This window comes from Crocodylus siamensis, chromosome 3, assembly GCF_052110815.1.
Source record: "Crocodylus siamensis isolate JL-2025a chromosome 3, ASM5211081v1, whole genome shotgun sequence".
Classification (NCBI taxonomy): Eukaryota; Metazoa; Chordata; order Crocodylia; family Crocodylidae; genus Crocodylus; species Crocodylus siamensis.
This window is the reverse complement of record NC_143397.1, coordinates 183,853,511-183,870,380: the sequence shown is the minus strand read 5'-3', so window position 1 is coordinate 183,870,380 and position 16,870 is coordinate 183,853,511. Positions and strand designations below refer to the sequence as shown.

The 16,870-nt window shown below is 44.1% G+C and overlaps 2 protein-coding genes across 3 annotated transcripts in view; one reads left to right on the top strand and one right to left on the bottom strand.

Annotated features, from left to right (window-relative positions):
- Nucleotides 1–2,932: 2,932 nt before the first annotated feature.
- On the top strand, nucleotides 2,933–3,985 carry CEBPD (CCAAT enhancer binding protein delta). The gene has a single exon (XM_090037316.1). The coding sequence runs from the start codon at nucleotides 2,935–2,937 to the stop codon at nucleotides 3,850–3,852; it is 918 nt and encodes a 305-aa protein (XP_089893442.1). The 5' UTR covers nucleotides 2,933–2,934; the 3' UTR covers nucleotides 3,853–3,985.
- A 1,937-nt stretch (nucleotides 3,986–5,922) lies between these two features.
- Nucleotides 5,923–16,870, bottom strand: part of SPIDR (scaffold protein involved in DNA repair) — a 321,375-nt gene continuing 310,427 nt past the window's right edge. For both annotated transcript variants that reach the window (XM_090039932.1, XM_090039933.1), the window contains exons 16-20: nucleotides 16,652–16,804; nucleotides 11,266–11,359; nucleotides 8,982–9,096; nucleotides 8,339–8,392; nucleotides 5,923–6,462 (exon numbers count right to left, since the gene is read on the bottom strand). In XM_090039932.1, the coding sequence (XP_089896058.1) occupies nucleotides 6,334–6,462; nucleotides 8,339–8,392; nucleotides 8,982–9,096; nucleotides 11,266–11,359; nucleotides 16,652–16,804 (545 nt within the window). In that variant the 3' untranslated portion in view covers nucleotides 5,923–6,333. The remainder of the gene's footprint in view (nucleotides 6,463–8,338; nucleotides 8,393–8,981; nucleotides 9,097–11,265; nucleotides 11,360–16,651; nucleotides 16,805–16,870) is intronic.

Here is a 16,870-nt window from a genome sequence, read left to right as displayed (position 1 = left end):
AAACATTTTTTTAAAATGTTGTAGGGAGCAAAAACAGCAGTCACCCTCTTTCAGCATAGCTTTGTAGGTTTGCAGGCTGAGATACTGTGCCAAACCCTAGGAACAAAAAAATCCCTATGACTGACCACAGGCTGCAGGCTTCTTTCTTAAAAGTTGATAAAGTCAGGGTCCTTCAAACCCTATCGACCTCCATCCCCCTTCCTTTTTCTTCCCTTCCCCCTCCCCACCTTCTCAATTCAAATGCCAGCAGTACCCTTTGAAATAAGTCACAGCAAACAGCTGGGGCACTTCTGTAGGCCTGGGCCACTATTCGCTGCAGCTCTATATCCCGGCTTACTTTGATTTCACAGGTTTTAAAGAATTTACTCGAGTGAAACAGGGAGATTACTTTCTCATTTTTAAATTTAAGTATGAAATCCTGCTCCTAATGCCAGCTGACCGCAGCAGGAATGGGTGCACAATGGCTAGGGTTAATGCTAGTTTTCTTCCTTTGTATCTTACCAAAGACTGAAAAGGAACAGTGTAAATTCTTTTTGCTCCAGATTAACAGGAGGGACTGGGTGTTACAATGCTAAATTCCACCCTGCTATCTAGTGGAATTTACAACCCTTTGTGGGGAACCTTGACTCCTTGTACAATGCATGGGTGGAAATAAGCATATCAGAGGATCCAAGTGTGACTAAAAAAATGCCAGGGAAAGGGGCTGTGACTTGGTCCCTGCCTCATCGAGGGACCTTGGCTCCTACTGCCACCCCATGAACTCTGTGCCTAAGTGTCTAAAAAAAAAGATGATGATCAAGATACTGCTTCTGCTACTCCTAACACTAATGTAGTGGTTAGGGCGCATACTCAAAATGTCAGTGACTTGGGTTTAAAGATCTGCCTGATTTCAGAGCACACCTCAGCTAAGATCTCCCAGCTTTGAGTGTTTTAAATAGTGGTCTAGAAGTTAATCTGAGATGGGGCTCTCAGTGTCTCCTGTTGTAACTGTTCAAATTTGCACCATTATTACAGATTTATTGACCAACAAGTAGAGAACAAATTAATAGTCCAGTATGTAGGGCATTTAAGATAGGTAGGTTATGGGGGGAGGGAGTGTTCAAATGGCAGTCTCTGCTCCTACAAAACCTATGTGCTGACGAGCTTTAGAAACATATTTTTAAAGTTTACCTGTAAAACAAGGAACTACGCATGTTCTATTTGGTAATGTGTCAAATACACAGTTACGGAGCTGAGCTTTTCAAATTGCTTTGGATCATTGCAGAACACCCTATTTTTTCATTTTTTACTCACCTTTGTAACTGTTGGATGTTATTCCTAAAATCAAAAGCTTTCCAGCTGGTCACAGAAGTAGTGAGGAGAGACACTTTAGAGCCTGATGTGAAGACAAATTGTCACAGCCTCTAAGGGCATGAGTATACAGAAGAATACCTCCCAATACAAATAGTCAGCAGAGCAGCTGTTAATAAAACTGGGATGTAGAGTCTTTCCCCAGCCATATGGGCCAAGTCTTTGCTTTTGTATATTTGTGCAGTTAGAGCGCAGGGGTGGGCAAAATATGGCCTGTGGGTTGTATCCAGCCTGTCAGTTGATCCTGTGCAGCCTGCCGGCTGCTGCCACAAACCTGAGGAGGGAGGGAGGGCTGCAGCCTGTGTGCTCTGCCACAGCTGGCGCTGGGCCAGCCCATGCAGGACAAACTCCTCTGCCCCTCTCCTGCCTGGCTGCCTGTTGGTGCTGCAGTCCTGGCATCATGGCAACTACTGTTAGCCAGGCCCACACGAGAGGTGTGATGCAGCGTGCCAAGTAGCCCTTTAATCCACCCATCATGCCTAGCTGCTGCTGTGGCACCACTAGGAACTGAGTGCGTGCCGGCCACAGCAGGGCGCTAGGCCCCCTGACCGTCCTGGTGCAGCGCATGGCGGACAAGTGGGGTGGCTACTTGGTGTGCTGCCCTGTCCCATGCCCTGTGTGTCTCTTCCCAATTATGCTGTCCCATATGGGCTTGGCTGCTGGGGTGCCAGGACGGCGTAGTGCCAACAGGAAGCTGAACAGGGAGGGAGGGAGGGAGGGATGTTGGGGGTGGAGAGGTCTGTGCACTGCATGCAGTACAGAGCAAGTTGAATGTTTTGGAGGGAAGTTGGTTTTTTTCCTACCTAGAAGTTAAATTTTAGATATGAGTAAGTAAGTGATTTGGATATGAGTAAGTGATAAGGGAGGGGGGCAGTGAGGCTGAGACATCCATTGGCATCTCCTTCCCACAACAGCTCCCTAAAACCCCTCAGGTGGCCGTGCAGCTCTAAGTTAGAGGCTGTGACAGCACATCGTCTTCAGTTCGGTGTGCCAAGCGTCCCTCTCCCCCGCTGCAGTGATTTTGGTTTTAGGATTAAAGCTCAGTTACAGACAGGAGTGAAACGAAATGAGTGAAACTAAAAAGCCTGAGCCCAGAGGGTGCTCTTCAGCCACCCGGAGCTCAGTGTCTGCACCGGGTATCGGAGGCTCCTCACGCAATCGCGCCGACCCAGTGTCGTGCTTGGCAGGTGGCCCTTGCCCAGGCGGGACACGTCGTGTCCAGGGCTCCCGGCATTTCCCTCAGTGCCCTGGCCCCGCCGCCGGGTCACCTCAGGGGCCAGCGCCGCGCGGGGAGGGAAGGACGCGCCGCGGCTATCACCAACACGGCTCCCCACGGGGCAGGGGGACGGGGACGGGGACAGCGCGTCCCGCCCGTGCCAGGCGCCGGCCCCGGGAGACATGTCCCAGCCGCGCCGCAGCTCGAGTCCGCGGGGGGGAGCGGTGGCTCCCGCCCGGCTCCCGCCTCCCGCCCCGCCCGGGGGTGCCGGTAACACCCGCCCGTGCGGGGCGGGGCCCGCGCTATATAAGCCGCGTCGCGGCCAGGTCCGGAGACGCCTCCCGCCTGCCGGCCTCGCACCTGCGCCCATGAGCGCCGCGGCCGCGCTGCACAGCCTGGAGCCGGCGACATGCTACCGCCACTGGGCGCTGGAGCCCGCCACGCTGTACGACGCTAAGGCGGGCAGCGGCGGCGGGTGCAAGGGCGGCCGCGCCATGAGCGCCGAGGAGGCGGCGGGCGGCGGCAGCAGCTGCAGCCTGGCCGAGCTGAGCGCCGCCGCGCCCGCCATGTACGAGGACGAGAGCGCCATCGACTTCAGCTCCTACATCGACTCCATGGCGGCCGTGCCCAACCTGGAGCTGTGCAACGACGAGCTCTTCGCCGACCTCTTCAACAGCAACCACAAGCCCGAGCGCGGCGCGGACTACGCCGACTACCTGCCGCCGCCGCCGCCGGGCCCGGGCAAGGAGCTGGGTGGCGCCATGGCCTCGCTGCTGGGCTGCCCCGGCCCCGGCTCCGGCGGGGCGGGGGCGGCTGCGCGGGGCGCGCTGAAGCACGAGCCGGACTGGAGCGACAGCGACGTGTCGTCCTCGCTGCTGCCCTCGCAGATCGCGCTGTGCGCGCAGACCAGCATGAACCTGGGCGGGCAGCCCACGCCGCCCACGTCGCCCGAGCCGGCCGGCAGCTGCTCGCCCGCCAGCGCGGGCACCCCGGGGCCGGCGGGCGGCGGGCGGGAGCGCGCGGGCAAGAAGAGCCTGGACAGGCTGAGCCCCGAGTACCGGCAGCGCCGGGAGCGCAACAACATCGCGGTGCGCAAGAGCCGCGACAAGGCGAAGCGGCGCAACCAGGAGATGCAGCACAAGCTGCTGGAGCTGTCGGCCGAGAACGAGCGGCTGCACAAGAAGATCGAGCAGCTGACGCGGGACTTGGGCAGCCTGCGGCACTTCTTCAAGCAGCTGCCGCCCGCCTCCTTCCTGCAGCCCGGCGCGGGCAGCGACTGCCGGTAGTGGCGGGCCGCCCGCGGCCTCAGGACTCACTCACTTACCTCAGCGCCGAGGGGCGCGGTGGCACGGCCTGGCCCGGCCCGGTTGGGACGCAGCCTGCGGGCGGGCGGCGCCGGGGGGACGGATACGCACCGGCCGGCGGCAGAAGCAGCGGCGGCGGGATGGGGCCGCGCCGGGCTCCCCCCGCAACACGCTTGCCAAGAAGAAAAGAGCGGACTCGAGCGAAATCCCTGTGTTTGCCCTTAAATTATTTTTGTAACGGGAGCTTCTGCGTGTGTGTGCGCGTGTGTGTATGTGTGCATGTGTCTTTTTCTACCTGGTTGTACTGGTGCGGGCGGTACACGCGTCGGAAAGGGTCCGCAGCCCCCCGCGCGCGCGCGGGGCGGCCGAGCGCGCTCAACCTTTTATATCGATTTTTACAGCGTTTCTAAGAATAAAGCAGCCTTTGCAGACACTCGGGCTCCGTGTGGTGTGGCCGGGAGGGATGTGGGGGGCCCTGGGCAGGGATCCCTCTTCCCCTAGGGAAGGTACACAGCGCAGGCATTTGTCCCCGGCTCTCCTGGCGGGGGTGCTCCACACACAGGTTTGAGCTAGCACTGAGTCGGAGCAGTTAAGGGCTGGAAGAGAAATCATGGAGTCCAAACCCCCACTCTGAGCAGGAATCCGGCTGAGCTCAAATGATCCCAGCTGGGTGTCTGACCCACTCTCCTCCAGGTTGGGGACTGCCTCATCTCCTTAGGGGTCTGTACCAGTTCCTCGGGCAGGAGACGGTTTGTTTTGCTTTTTCCAAGCGGGGCAAAGTGCTGACAGGGCTCGCTGAGTAGCTTGAAGGCTTCCCCACAGGAGGCAGACTAGTACAAGTCACTTGTGCAGATCTAACAGCTAGAAAATGCACCTTCCTCCACACATGTTCTGCAGTACAGGGGTTGAGTTTTTATTTACCATAAACCAGCAGTTCAGCCACTTCCTAGAGGCAGCCTGCCAGAACTAGTTAACAGCAAGGAACAGTCCTAGGGGGTATCTATCAGCACATCACCCAAGTGAAAAACTCCTTCCCCCCACCCTGAAGCCCCCCTCCCCCCCAAATATGGCAAAACTATATTCGTCTGTTCAAAGAGGATCTCAGAAATGTGTTCTGTGAAAAACAGATTGTTAGTTATTAGTTCAGGGATAGGATCCATTCATTTTTGCCCAGCTATGTTTTATAGCGTTCTGTATGATGTGCTACACCACAGAACAACTGACCGTCACATTGCAGGTCTATTGACAGGGAGGTGGGGCAAGGGAAGCAGAACTAGATCCAGAAATACAATGCATAAATTTAAGTCCTTTTTAGGCCCCCATACCGGGAAGCCCGCTTGTTAAGAACATGACAGGTGTGGGTTTTATGCTACAAGCACCCTTGCCAAGCTGTAGTGCTTTCCTGTCCAAAACAGTTCTTGTCACAGCCTGCACACCTGGTAGCATGTGGCCGACTACCACTCACACACCTGGTCCACACAAATGGCCACTTGGTTTGCTATTCAGAAGTCACAGTACTACTTAATTATTTAGTGTGCAGAAACAGTTACCCCGTAACTGATCTAATATTATTTTGCTGGTAAACGTGCCACCTGCTGCACAAGTTTTGAAAAAAAAATCTGGCCTGCAGAGAGACCCACATGGTCCATCTAGCTTTACATGGCATTTCAATCTATAGATGCAAACGTTTATCTACTATTTTAGGCATGGTTACAACCTGAACTTCTTTCCATATTTACAATGTAGCTATCAGAAAATACCGTTATGCTTCACCTGAACCAGTTCTTTATCCTTAAGACTAACCATATGTGTGATGAAACATTCACCTAATAGGAAATTTGTGGGAGGTTGCAACAGTAGTTTTATATTTAGAAAGGAGTTTAGCCATAAGGGGGAATGTACCTTTGACACACCATCCAAAAGGTAACCAAGGATATTACAATTTCCTCACTTGTAATATTTAGTGCAGTGCAATTACAATTCAGAATCACAGCAGCTCCTTCCTAGCAGGAGTGCATAAGCCTTCTGGAAATAATTATTCAAGCCTCCAACTTAATAGAATGATGTTTATTGTTTATGCTAAAATAACTATTCTCAAAGAACATTTTTAAAGTATTTTCCTTGACACACAATACATACATCATCACCTTAACATTCATTATACAACTATCAGCAGTAATTCTCTTTACAAACATTCAGGCCTCCAAAACAAGACTTTTTAGGTTTACAAAGACTAGAACACTAAAAAACATGCACATATTCTTCAACTCTAGACATCAGAAGTGCTAGGCAGATAAATGTTCAAAAAACTGAACATTCACTTCCAGCAATAAGGCATTTTGTAAATCAGTTTTATTAAACTACCTTAATACTTATCATGCTTGCATTATTATCTATGCTAATAGTTAACAAATAACCACATGACAAAGTCCATAGATATTATAATAGCTGACAAGGTTCAGTTCAATTTCTTCCTGGTTCTAGAAGGACAATTTCTTCCAATCCAATACAGCTAGGGTGATTGGTCACAGTCTGGACATAGCAGCACAATAACCCCACCTCCTTTCCCAGCACTCTCTTCACCTCATAACTCTGTAGCGATAAAGGCATGTTGATTAAACAAACAGTCCTGTACATTCTGTTCTAGGCAACATACAACTCAAAGATACAGAGTGTAAGGTCCTCTTCCAGTATACATTTTTTTAACTGCTCGAAAAAAAAAAAAAAGCATCTACAGAGCAGTTATGAAGAATGTATTTTAACTACTAAAACCCCCCAGATTTTCAGTTATTTGAGAAATCAAGTAAGTTGCTTCCTAACCATCAGTCCTAACTAGAATTTTATCATCACACTGTCAGGCCCTTAAAAATGCACTAGGTGTAAAAGTCACTGCAATTTAGGACCTCACAATATAGCCAAAATTTGCTTATTTCTCTCTCAGACTTTAATGATTTTGCATGTGACAGAGAAGTGTGTGTAAGCATATACCTGTGGCAAGAATCATTTAAAATATAGCTTAGAAACTATTTAAACCTTTTTTTTAACTTTATATCTTTATACTGTGCTGTTATATACAGAAATAAAGTGATATGCATTAATATAGTTCCTTTTGGATTTCAGTACAGTTTACCAGCACTAATTGTGCCACTTAACAGGTCTCTGAAGTAAAGTAGTCCTATCTTCATTTTAGAGTGTAGCAGACTGAAGTTTAAAGGTTAGGTAAGTTGTCCAAGGTTACAGCATGCTAATAGCAAAGCTTATAATAGAACACAACTGTACTGACTCTTTGTGCCCTGCTTGAGGGCTCATTTCAAAGCTCTAGTAACACTGGCAAAAATACTATTTTGGATATTTCTCATGCTTCATCTTTGACAAGATGTGTTTGTGCTTTCTTTTTAAAATAATAATTTAGGAGTTAAAAAGATTAACAAATTTAATGAGAAAACTGGTCGCTGGATTTCAACTAGGAAAACCTGCAGAACAGCAAGTTTTCAAGCGGCATCCCTCAGGAAAACTGGACAATTTTATTAAGAGTTTCAGCATGAAAATTAGATATTTTTTTCCAAACAGCAGTAACTCAAAGGAGCTGTAATACATTTTGCTAAGCTTTCCAAACAAAAAAAAAGCACAGAGAAAAATGTAAGTCAAATGACATTTTAATAAGCTTTAGAACAGGATGTACTAGTACTGTATAAAATACTGGTTTTGTCTTTCAAAATTTGCAGAAAGATAACTAGTCATTAAAAAAATCCCTCTTCTCTACATGTCGTGTCTGTTAGGAAGACACCACCTAGAACTGAAGACTGAGTAAGATCAATTCACTGCAAGAACAGTTCAGAAAAGCTTTCCACTGCAAATGTTCACTATAGGTCAAATAAATCCAGTGCACTGAATAACTGAAAATTAAACATGCTAATTAAAATGCAAGACAAACAAATGGTGCTATACCACATTCCTGGTGTTATCTCAGACCAAGAAAGAAACCACTTGATGATTATGTATATTTGCCTTATAATTCAAGATTACTTGCATTTATTTTTACATGTTTTATTTATTTATTCAGAGTCCAACAAAACATCTCAATCTATGATATATTTCACAGTGCTACCTCTTATGGTAGCTGCTATTATATAGAGCAGTTGTGTTTTAAAGGTTTAATACCAGGCCTGGGAGACAAGACTCTTGGGTTCTACTGTAGTTTTGACACTGACTTCAACAAGCTACACCTCTGTGCCTCAATACAGCTATTTGCAAATACACATTTTTTTTCTTGAATGGTAGGAAACCGCTTTATTCTTTCCTAAGCTTTCTTAAATACCCAAATATAAGAAAAAGTAGTCTTTATGGTCTGGTCCAGTGTCCTCGTAGATAGTTTAGCATATCCACTGTTCAGTATGAAACTCTGTCCCTAAACTAAACTCAATACAGTTTCAATTTCTGTATTTAGTGCAATACTATGTATACCTACCTCATCCTCATTGGAAGAGCACCTCAGGATAGAAGAAATTGTCTTCTGTAACAGCTGCAGTAAGAAAAGAGAGAGTACAAGGCAAAATTCCTATTTATACATAAGATTTACTTTTCACGTTAAAAATAATTACATCAAAATAGTAATGTCTAGTATAAATTCATATCTTAAATATACAATGATTTGTTCTTGATTTTATGAAACAACTGACTAGTGAAACTAAAGAAACTAAGGGTAACACAGGCAAAAGTCCTCAGGATAGGACTCCAAACGTGTATTTCTTTTAAGCCAAGTCAACTAAATGGTTCATTATTTCCTAATGGCCCAATCCAGTAAAGTGCTTTCATCAGAGTTGATGGTATTCGGCACTTTTTATAAAGCCTTGGCACTTTGTTGAGATCATGCCCATGGGTGAATTCTAGTAGTGTTTAACCTGAATGAGGATTGCAGGACTAGTGTTTTAAACTTCAGTCCAATATCACATGAATTTTAGGTATTTTGTTTTTATGAAGACAATATGCTGAGTTTTGTTCTCAATCCTGTACACAAGATTGCAAATCAAACCTGTGTATAAGAATGCATGGCCTCCTTACACTTGATTACAATATATACCTTAATGTTCTAAGCTCGGTTCACGTCATACCTTTACTTTTACCATACATTGAGGTCGGGATGGACAATGCAGAAAGACTTCAAGCTGCATTTTGAGAACTGGAGAAATTACAGCTTGGGAGCAGTGGCTGCAGTACAACATTTCCCTGAAATAAGACAATATAAATTATGAATGGAAAAAAGTTATCAACCCCTATATCAGGATGCAAAGGGATAAAGGCTACAAGGACTCTGCTAGTTGACCTAGACTGATGAAGCCTCCTTTGTGGAGACGCTTCTTACACTTTACCAGTTCTTTTGCTGGTGTATCGTTAAACACAGGTCCCTGAATGATGTATCTATACTTCAAAATGACTCTTTTGCCAGTATAAAAGACTCTTATCAGTGTAATTTATTATTTACATAACAGAGTATTTGCTGGCACAGTGGAGTTGGCTAAGGGTTGTGATTTTTCACACTCCTAAACAATATGACTATATGGCAAAACCTGGTAGTGTGGCTACTATGTCCTGATTTAGGCCATAATTTAGCAAAACACTCAGGCATACCCTTTATTTCAGTACACATTTAAGTCTCATTGACTTCAGAGGGAGTTGTACAGATTAATAAAACGAACCCTATGGTTAAACACTTCTAAGATTTGGGGTCTTGTCAGGTATAATTTATGTTAAACTCCTAGGTAAACAATAATAAATCCCTTCCAGATACAAGAACTAATCCATTGGGAAACACACTCGCATACATATGAACAGATACGAAAACAAGGCAATCTGTATTTTTGGTTTGTAGTTTTCAGGGGAAATAAGCAAAGTACACACTCTGGTTTTCCACACTTTTAAAAAAATGTTTGTTCTAATTTACAAATAGTCAAAGGGCTGAAATAATTGTGGATTAAAATAATCCTATTCTCATGCTTCTTCAAATGTCGCTAAAAGTATTACATCCCCATGTCTTTCTTTTATACAACCATTACCTGGTGTCTATCTGTTCAGGATCTGGCTGGGTAGTAAGTTAGAGGGGAGACTTCTTAAGAGCATGGTGGATTGCCATTCCAACTGATGGAAGTCTGTTTGTGCCAATAAGGAACCAATGGCTCAGCATGCAGGTGCTCTTTACTTCTCCTCCATCTTTCCAAAAGAATACGTCTCCCTTACTTTTAGTCCTGAACAGTTCTGAGAAATAACACTTGGCAGGTGTGACTTCTTTGTAGAGCAGAGGCGGGCAAACATTTTGGGCAGAGGTTTTGGCAAGTCATCGAGGGATGCATGACAGGTAGCCCAGGGCAGATAAATATTAATTTTCTACATTTTTTAGGGGCTCTGCGGGCCAGACAGAATGGCCTAGCTGGCCGCATCCAGCCCCCGGGCCACATTTTCCCCACCCCTGTTGTAGAGGAACTGCTTAAGGTCCTTTCAAAAGGGATTTTCAAAATGCTATTTAATTGGTATGATTCTTATCTCTTACTCGAGTATAATAGGAAGAATAATATCAAAGTTAATAACTTTGCATCAGAAAAAAACAGGAAGATAATTCTGAGATACAAGGTAACTATATATGGTATGTAAGGCATGTATATATGACTTGCCTCTCCCACATGTGACTCCAGATTTGCTCCAAAAAATAAGCCTCACTTAGGTGCACCACACACCTATTGTTGAGCCTATTAAACTCTTAAAAATAAGCCTATTAGGTGCACCACACACCAGCAATTAAGTAGAGTAGACTGGTTGGAGCAGCTCTAAATGCATATGGCAAGGCTATGCTCAGGCTCTCTCATAGGGAGAGCCTGACAGAGGCAGACCGGGAGGGACCCCAGGTCAGCTCTGAGCCACTCCCATGCCACCTATTCTGCCTAACTGCCAGTCTCTGGGGAACAAGTGGGTGGGACAGGTCTTAGTGGCTTAGTTTGTTACCTTTGGAATTGTGGTTAGGAGGTAAGCTGCACAGGTAGGCACTAAGGCACCTGGTTTTATACATAGGGGGATACAAGAAACACCTATTTCAAACCACACACAATCACTGTCTGTAAAGCCTGGCACATTCATTGAGAAGTGCTGGTGTGATACAGTGCAAAGTCCGTAAAAAGGCAATCATTGCCATTTGACCCCTGCTTTTGTCTTCCTTGATAGGCTAATCTTATCTTGCTGGCTGAGTCAACTAAATAGTTGCAGTTTTAGATCTTCCTCTGTCCTAATTATAAGGAAGGGCGTGGGCATCAGCTGCACTGAAGGAAAAGGTGCATCAGATATATATGGCTGTTCAGGCCAGACCTGCACTAAGGTACCTGGTACCTCAAGCAGCACAGTGGTGCTTACCGATCCAGTGGATAATACTCCAGTTTTCCATTGCCACATCTGCTACACGTGGGCCAGGAGAAAGCAGCGCCCTCATTAACTCCGGTGATAGTGCCTAAACAGAAAATACATTCTTACAAAGGTATACTAGACTGATGATGATTACAGTCACTTATAACTTCTTGGTACAAATCTAGCTTGATCCTTGCAGATGATCATCATAAAAAATATCTTCTTCTATTCCATTTCTTTCAGCAGACAGCGTTTTTTCCAAATATCAAACAATATCAGGAGACAAAACCAAAGTACAAATTGACCATGCAAACATGAAATCTTGATTATACCAAGTTGCATCACAACTTTAAACACATTAAAAGAAAGATGTTTCAAAATGAAATTCTAGGCAGATTCCCACCTTTTGCAGGATATTTTGTTTTTGATTTTGGCCCTTTGCTGTTTCTGTGACAAATGCATGACGTCTAAAGCGACTGGATCAGGAAGTTCCATGCCCATATATAGGCTAAAAAATTATCAGTAGATACATAATGGACTTTTAAAAGCATTTAAACAGTTTTATAAGCAAAGATGAATTCCATGATTAGTGGAGGTACTGCTGTATGTTGATGCAACAAAGATCAAAATATGGCCCAGAGGCTGAAATGCAGCATCAGGAAAGAACTGTTACTGATATCTGTACCATGATTCAGGAATCCCTACTCTGGGAAGTAAAATAAACAAAATGAATTAGGAATTTTTGAGAAGCCTGAAAAGCAATTTATGAAGAATGATGTCCTGGGAACTGGAATGGATAATGGGGGTAACACTTTGTGTCCATGCATATTGTCAAATGGCGTGACCTGGAACACCCACAAAGAGGGCACTCTGGTAAACAAACCTGTAGCTAATCTGAATCTCTCTGTTTTTCATCACACCTAATATAGTAAAAAAGTAATAGAGAGAGGAAGGAGGGCAGTTGCTAGTTTTCAAGAGGACAACATTATTATTTTCCTTTTGTAAACACATTACAGAAAGAGAAAGCTGGTTATGACACACCATCCCTCCTTCAAACCCAAAATCCTCAAAAGATTGCAACCCATACTAGCAAGAGACCCTATTCCTAAAGAGATCTTCCCAGAACCACCCATCCTAGCCTTCAAACAAGCACCAAACCTCACTAACCTCATCACCAGAAGCAAACTTCCTCAGGCCCAGAACACACTGAATAAATCCAAACCATGCCATGACAAGAAATGCAAACCCTGCTAACACATCTCCACCACCCCTACAATTACTACACCCCACAACAGTGCCATCAGCATCCCTACATCTTACATGCACCTCCAGAAATGTAATACATCTCATCCAAACGCACCAAATGCCCTGACGGAAAATACTTTACGTAGGAGAGACCAAACAACAACTGCACACCAGAATTAATGCACACCAGAAATCTATCAATGGCAGAAATACCCAATTACCTGTGGCGGCACATTTCTCACAAGAAAACCACTCTCTCTCCAATCTCTCAGTTCTAATCATGGACTAAATATAGACATTGGATTTATGACACCTTATTACCTGCCTGACATCTGACTCCCCAGATAACTCTCCACTATTCAACTGCTATGTTCAACCCCCTTTTCTCTCCCCACCTCACCCAGTCTGTCTCTCACCCACTGACTCCTCAATTTACATCTTCACTGACTGCCTGTCTTGCATGCAGCCAAGCCCAGCCTCTGGCGTCTTTACTATTGATTCCAGAGCGCACACCAACTGTACAGACTTCCTCAGCCTGGCAAAGGGGTTTTAAACCCAAACGCTTGCTAAAAAATGTTTTTCCCAACTATTTAAGTTGGTCTAATAAAAGATATCAGTTTCACCGAAAGGACCTTGTCTGACTATATTGAGACAAACTTTAAGAGTGATGTGAAGATATTAAAGGGCAACATGTATCAAATAAGAAGGAACCCTGAAGCCTGACACAGAGTGAGGTAAGTGGGTATAATAAGTAGGAAAAAAATATTATTGGCTATATTTCTTAAAGTGCTGAGATGAGATTATTTTTATTTATTTAGATCTATCCTGTGAGACCAAAGATCATGGAAAAAGGTGAGAACTAAGCCAAGTCAAAGACTAATCAAGTGGCAGCCACACCTATCCCAGATGTAAACTGATATGTAGACTGAAAACTGGTTTTACTGCTACATACAAGTTGCCAAGATTTTCCTTAACTGGGTTTAGCTTTTAGACTTTGCCTCTGAGTTTTCTCCTTCGTAGGGAGAAGGTAATGCAATTTAAGTTTTATTCCTGCCTTTCTGTTCTTTGGGTTGCCACTATCATTAGTATGAAGAGACTGATATACACACATAATACCATTGGTTTGGCTTTACACAGTACCTGGAAAGCTGCTCTGATGAATAAGCTGATGCAAAAAGTGACAGAAAACTCCAATAAAAAGAGAAGATTAATTTTCTTTAACTACCACATTGATTAACTTAATGGGGGGAAGAGAGCACCTGCCCTGTCAATGGATTATATTGAGGGATAGGGCAGGGCTGCCTAAATGTCACCCATTTAGGCAGCTTCTTACTAGGATATCTGGAAGCAGTATACCTGGAGAATGACCTAAATGTCAAGTGTCAAAATCCAAACATCAGACCTGAATCACTTACTGGCAAAACTATTGTTAAGCAGCTAATCTACCCATACAGCCCATGTGGCATAGACTAGTAGAACTTTCTCAGATGAAAAATTGGCCCTCATTAGCAGAGATGAAGTAGTTTTGTGCAACAGAAATAATCAACATACATGCCCTTTCTGATCTGCAAGTAGAGAGCAGCAAAGAGATTCACACAGGCTTTTTATTACATAAAGAAAGAACATTGTGATTTATTCTGACCTGATAAAGTCTTTGACTCTGAAGAAGGACCACTCCCTAGATACTAGCCTTTCACACATCTATTGAAGAGAAACAATACCATTTTAACTCTGAGCCAACATGATTAAAGACCAACACAAATATCTCACACAAACACAATGGATATTCATGGATTACAAAAAATTGGCAAAAGCAGGATCTCACCTAGAAGGGCTATAAAATATGCTTAATAGTACATTAACAAAAAGGATTAATATATTTGTACCGTTAATACCTGGATAAGCGCAGACATATTTGCCAAGCTTATAGAAGGGAAGGGTTTTTTTTACCATGTCCCTCCTTTAAGTCTAGAATTAGAAGGTTAATCCAGTCACTGACCAGCAGTCCCACCTGTGGCCTCTTTGTCCTCTCTCCATGTTAGCCATGGTCAGATGCTAAATAGATGTACCAGCTAATACGGAGTTAAACCTCCACTTATATTTTTAATGAATTAAAAAAATGCTTTGCAGTCAGTGTTTATGGGAAGATGTTCCACAAAATGCCTAGGAAATGTAACAGCTGCAGAGCTGGAAGGAGGAGTGGAAAGGAGCATCACAGTTGAGGGCCTAGACGGAACAATGCCATTGGTTTGATGACACCAGTTAAGAAGCCTCAGCTGGTAAGCACTACAGCTAGATTCATAACAGCACTGAGAAAATGAAAAGACCGGAAATAGCATACACATACAATGCACATTAAAAAAAAAAAATCAATATGAATGATCTAAAGCAATCTAATAGTCTATATGATCATCATCATCATCTAATGTAAGATAGATACTTACACCTTCATTAAACATTACACCTTATACCATCATATAAAGTTCTACAATCTCATCTCTGCCCAACTTGCCAGAAGTACCTCTCCCACCTCCATAACTAATGAAAATTACAGTGGGGAGCGGGAGTTTACCTTTTGTATTAAAAACACTTATTGCCCATTATAATTACTTGCTTTAACTTGCAAAAGAACACAATGGTAGATTTAATTTTTCTCTATAGATGAAGAGAGAAAGACTGTTTTGAGTTTATTCCACTGCATACAGAGTAGGCAGACTAAAGGACAGAAAAAACCGTGAGTGAAAATTTTTAGCATAATTTTTAAAGTGGCTGAAAGAAATAGTGATAACTTTTCAGAGAAATTTCATTAAAACAGGTGCCAATACTGACCAAATCTTAGAAATAACTGCTTGTTACTATCTCTGTTCTTCATTAGGGGCAGTGCCAGAACTCAATATTTGTGAATAATATACTCATGTATTTTGTACCAATACCAGTGGCAAAGATTTTTACTGTAACAACAGAAGGGACAGTTTTACTAAGAGCCCCGAGTAATTTAAAACTGCCTTCCGAGAACATGGTTTTATATTGTAAAGGATTTGGTGAAGTGTTTTACGCAAGCATTTGAAGGGTGCAGCCCCAAGGAGAGGGATTAATTGTGTAAAGTGGTTCATGGGACATAACTAGCAATGACAGAATGAAATTAAGAAATAATTTTTTTCTGAAAAGTGAGAACTATTAGCCTGCAAAATAATCCCCCAAGGGAAGCTCTGTAACTTGAAACCCTTAGACTGGACAAAGCATTAGAAAATGTATTTTAGGAATTATTTCTGCTCTGGTAGCAAATGGATTAAATTATTAAATAAAACAATATCCAAAAGCAACCAGCTGGGAAGTAAGTATGGCCAGGTTATACTGTGGGACTCTGGTAGAATATTAAACTGTCCTATTTCAGTACAGCCCTAAAACATGCTAGTGCTGATCCCTGCCTCAAGTACACAGGCCCCAGCTGACACACTGGAAACAACTGTACCCCAGTGGGTGCTATACCCACTAATTAATACAAATGAAGTTGGTGCCCAGGATGCTACCTGAAGGTAAGCTGGTATATGAACAAAAACAATGAAACAGAATATGGACACCAAACATTTGTAGTGAGGACTCTATTTTATACAAGGCATTGATGACTGGGAACGTTAGTGACCACACAGAACAGTGGGGGCCAACCTTTTTGGCAGGCATGCCACAAACCAGCTCCATACCCTTTCTGAGTGCCACTCCAATCCCTTTCCCTTACTCAATCTGCTGCTCTGCTTTCTGCACCCTGACCTGTGGTTCTCTCCTGAACTGATGCTCTGCTTTCTGCTTCCTGCCCTATCTGTCACTGTGCTGTCGGTCTCCAACCTGATCTGTTGCTGCCTACTTACACACACAGGCTGCCCGTACCACTTGTGGCACCCATGCTGCAGGTTGACTACCTGTGACACAGCTTGAATAGATAGTTGTGTGTGGGGAAAAAAAAAGACTTCAATTATATCTTAGCCACTTCTGCAACCAAAGGACAAATAGAGCCCAGAAAGAAATATAAAGCTGACTGCCTTTATAAAACAGCACAACACCTCATTTTTCTTTCTTTTGTACAATGTTGTTTCATGAAACCAAAGAAACTATTTAAAATGAACACAAATAATTAGTAGTCTTCTATACACACCTCTTACGGTACAAATGGAATTGGCCTGAGTTGTAGAATCCAGCCCATCTAGTCCAACAGGGCCAGTCAGCTCACTGAGGTCAGCACCAGCAGCCAAACACAAAAGGGGCTTTTGTAATGAGAGAACGGTACGTTCAACACAAATAATCCTACCTGCCAACAAAGACATTCAATTCAGTACAGTAACAAGGAGAAAGGTGACCATGTTAATTGTCATGG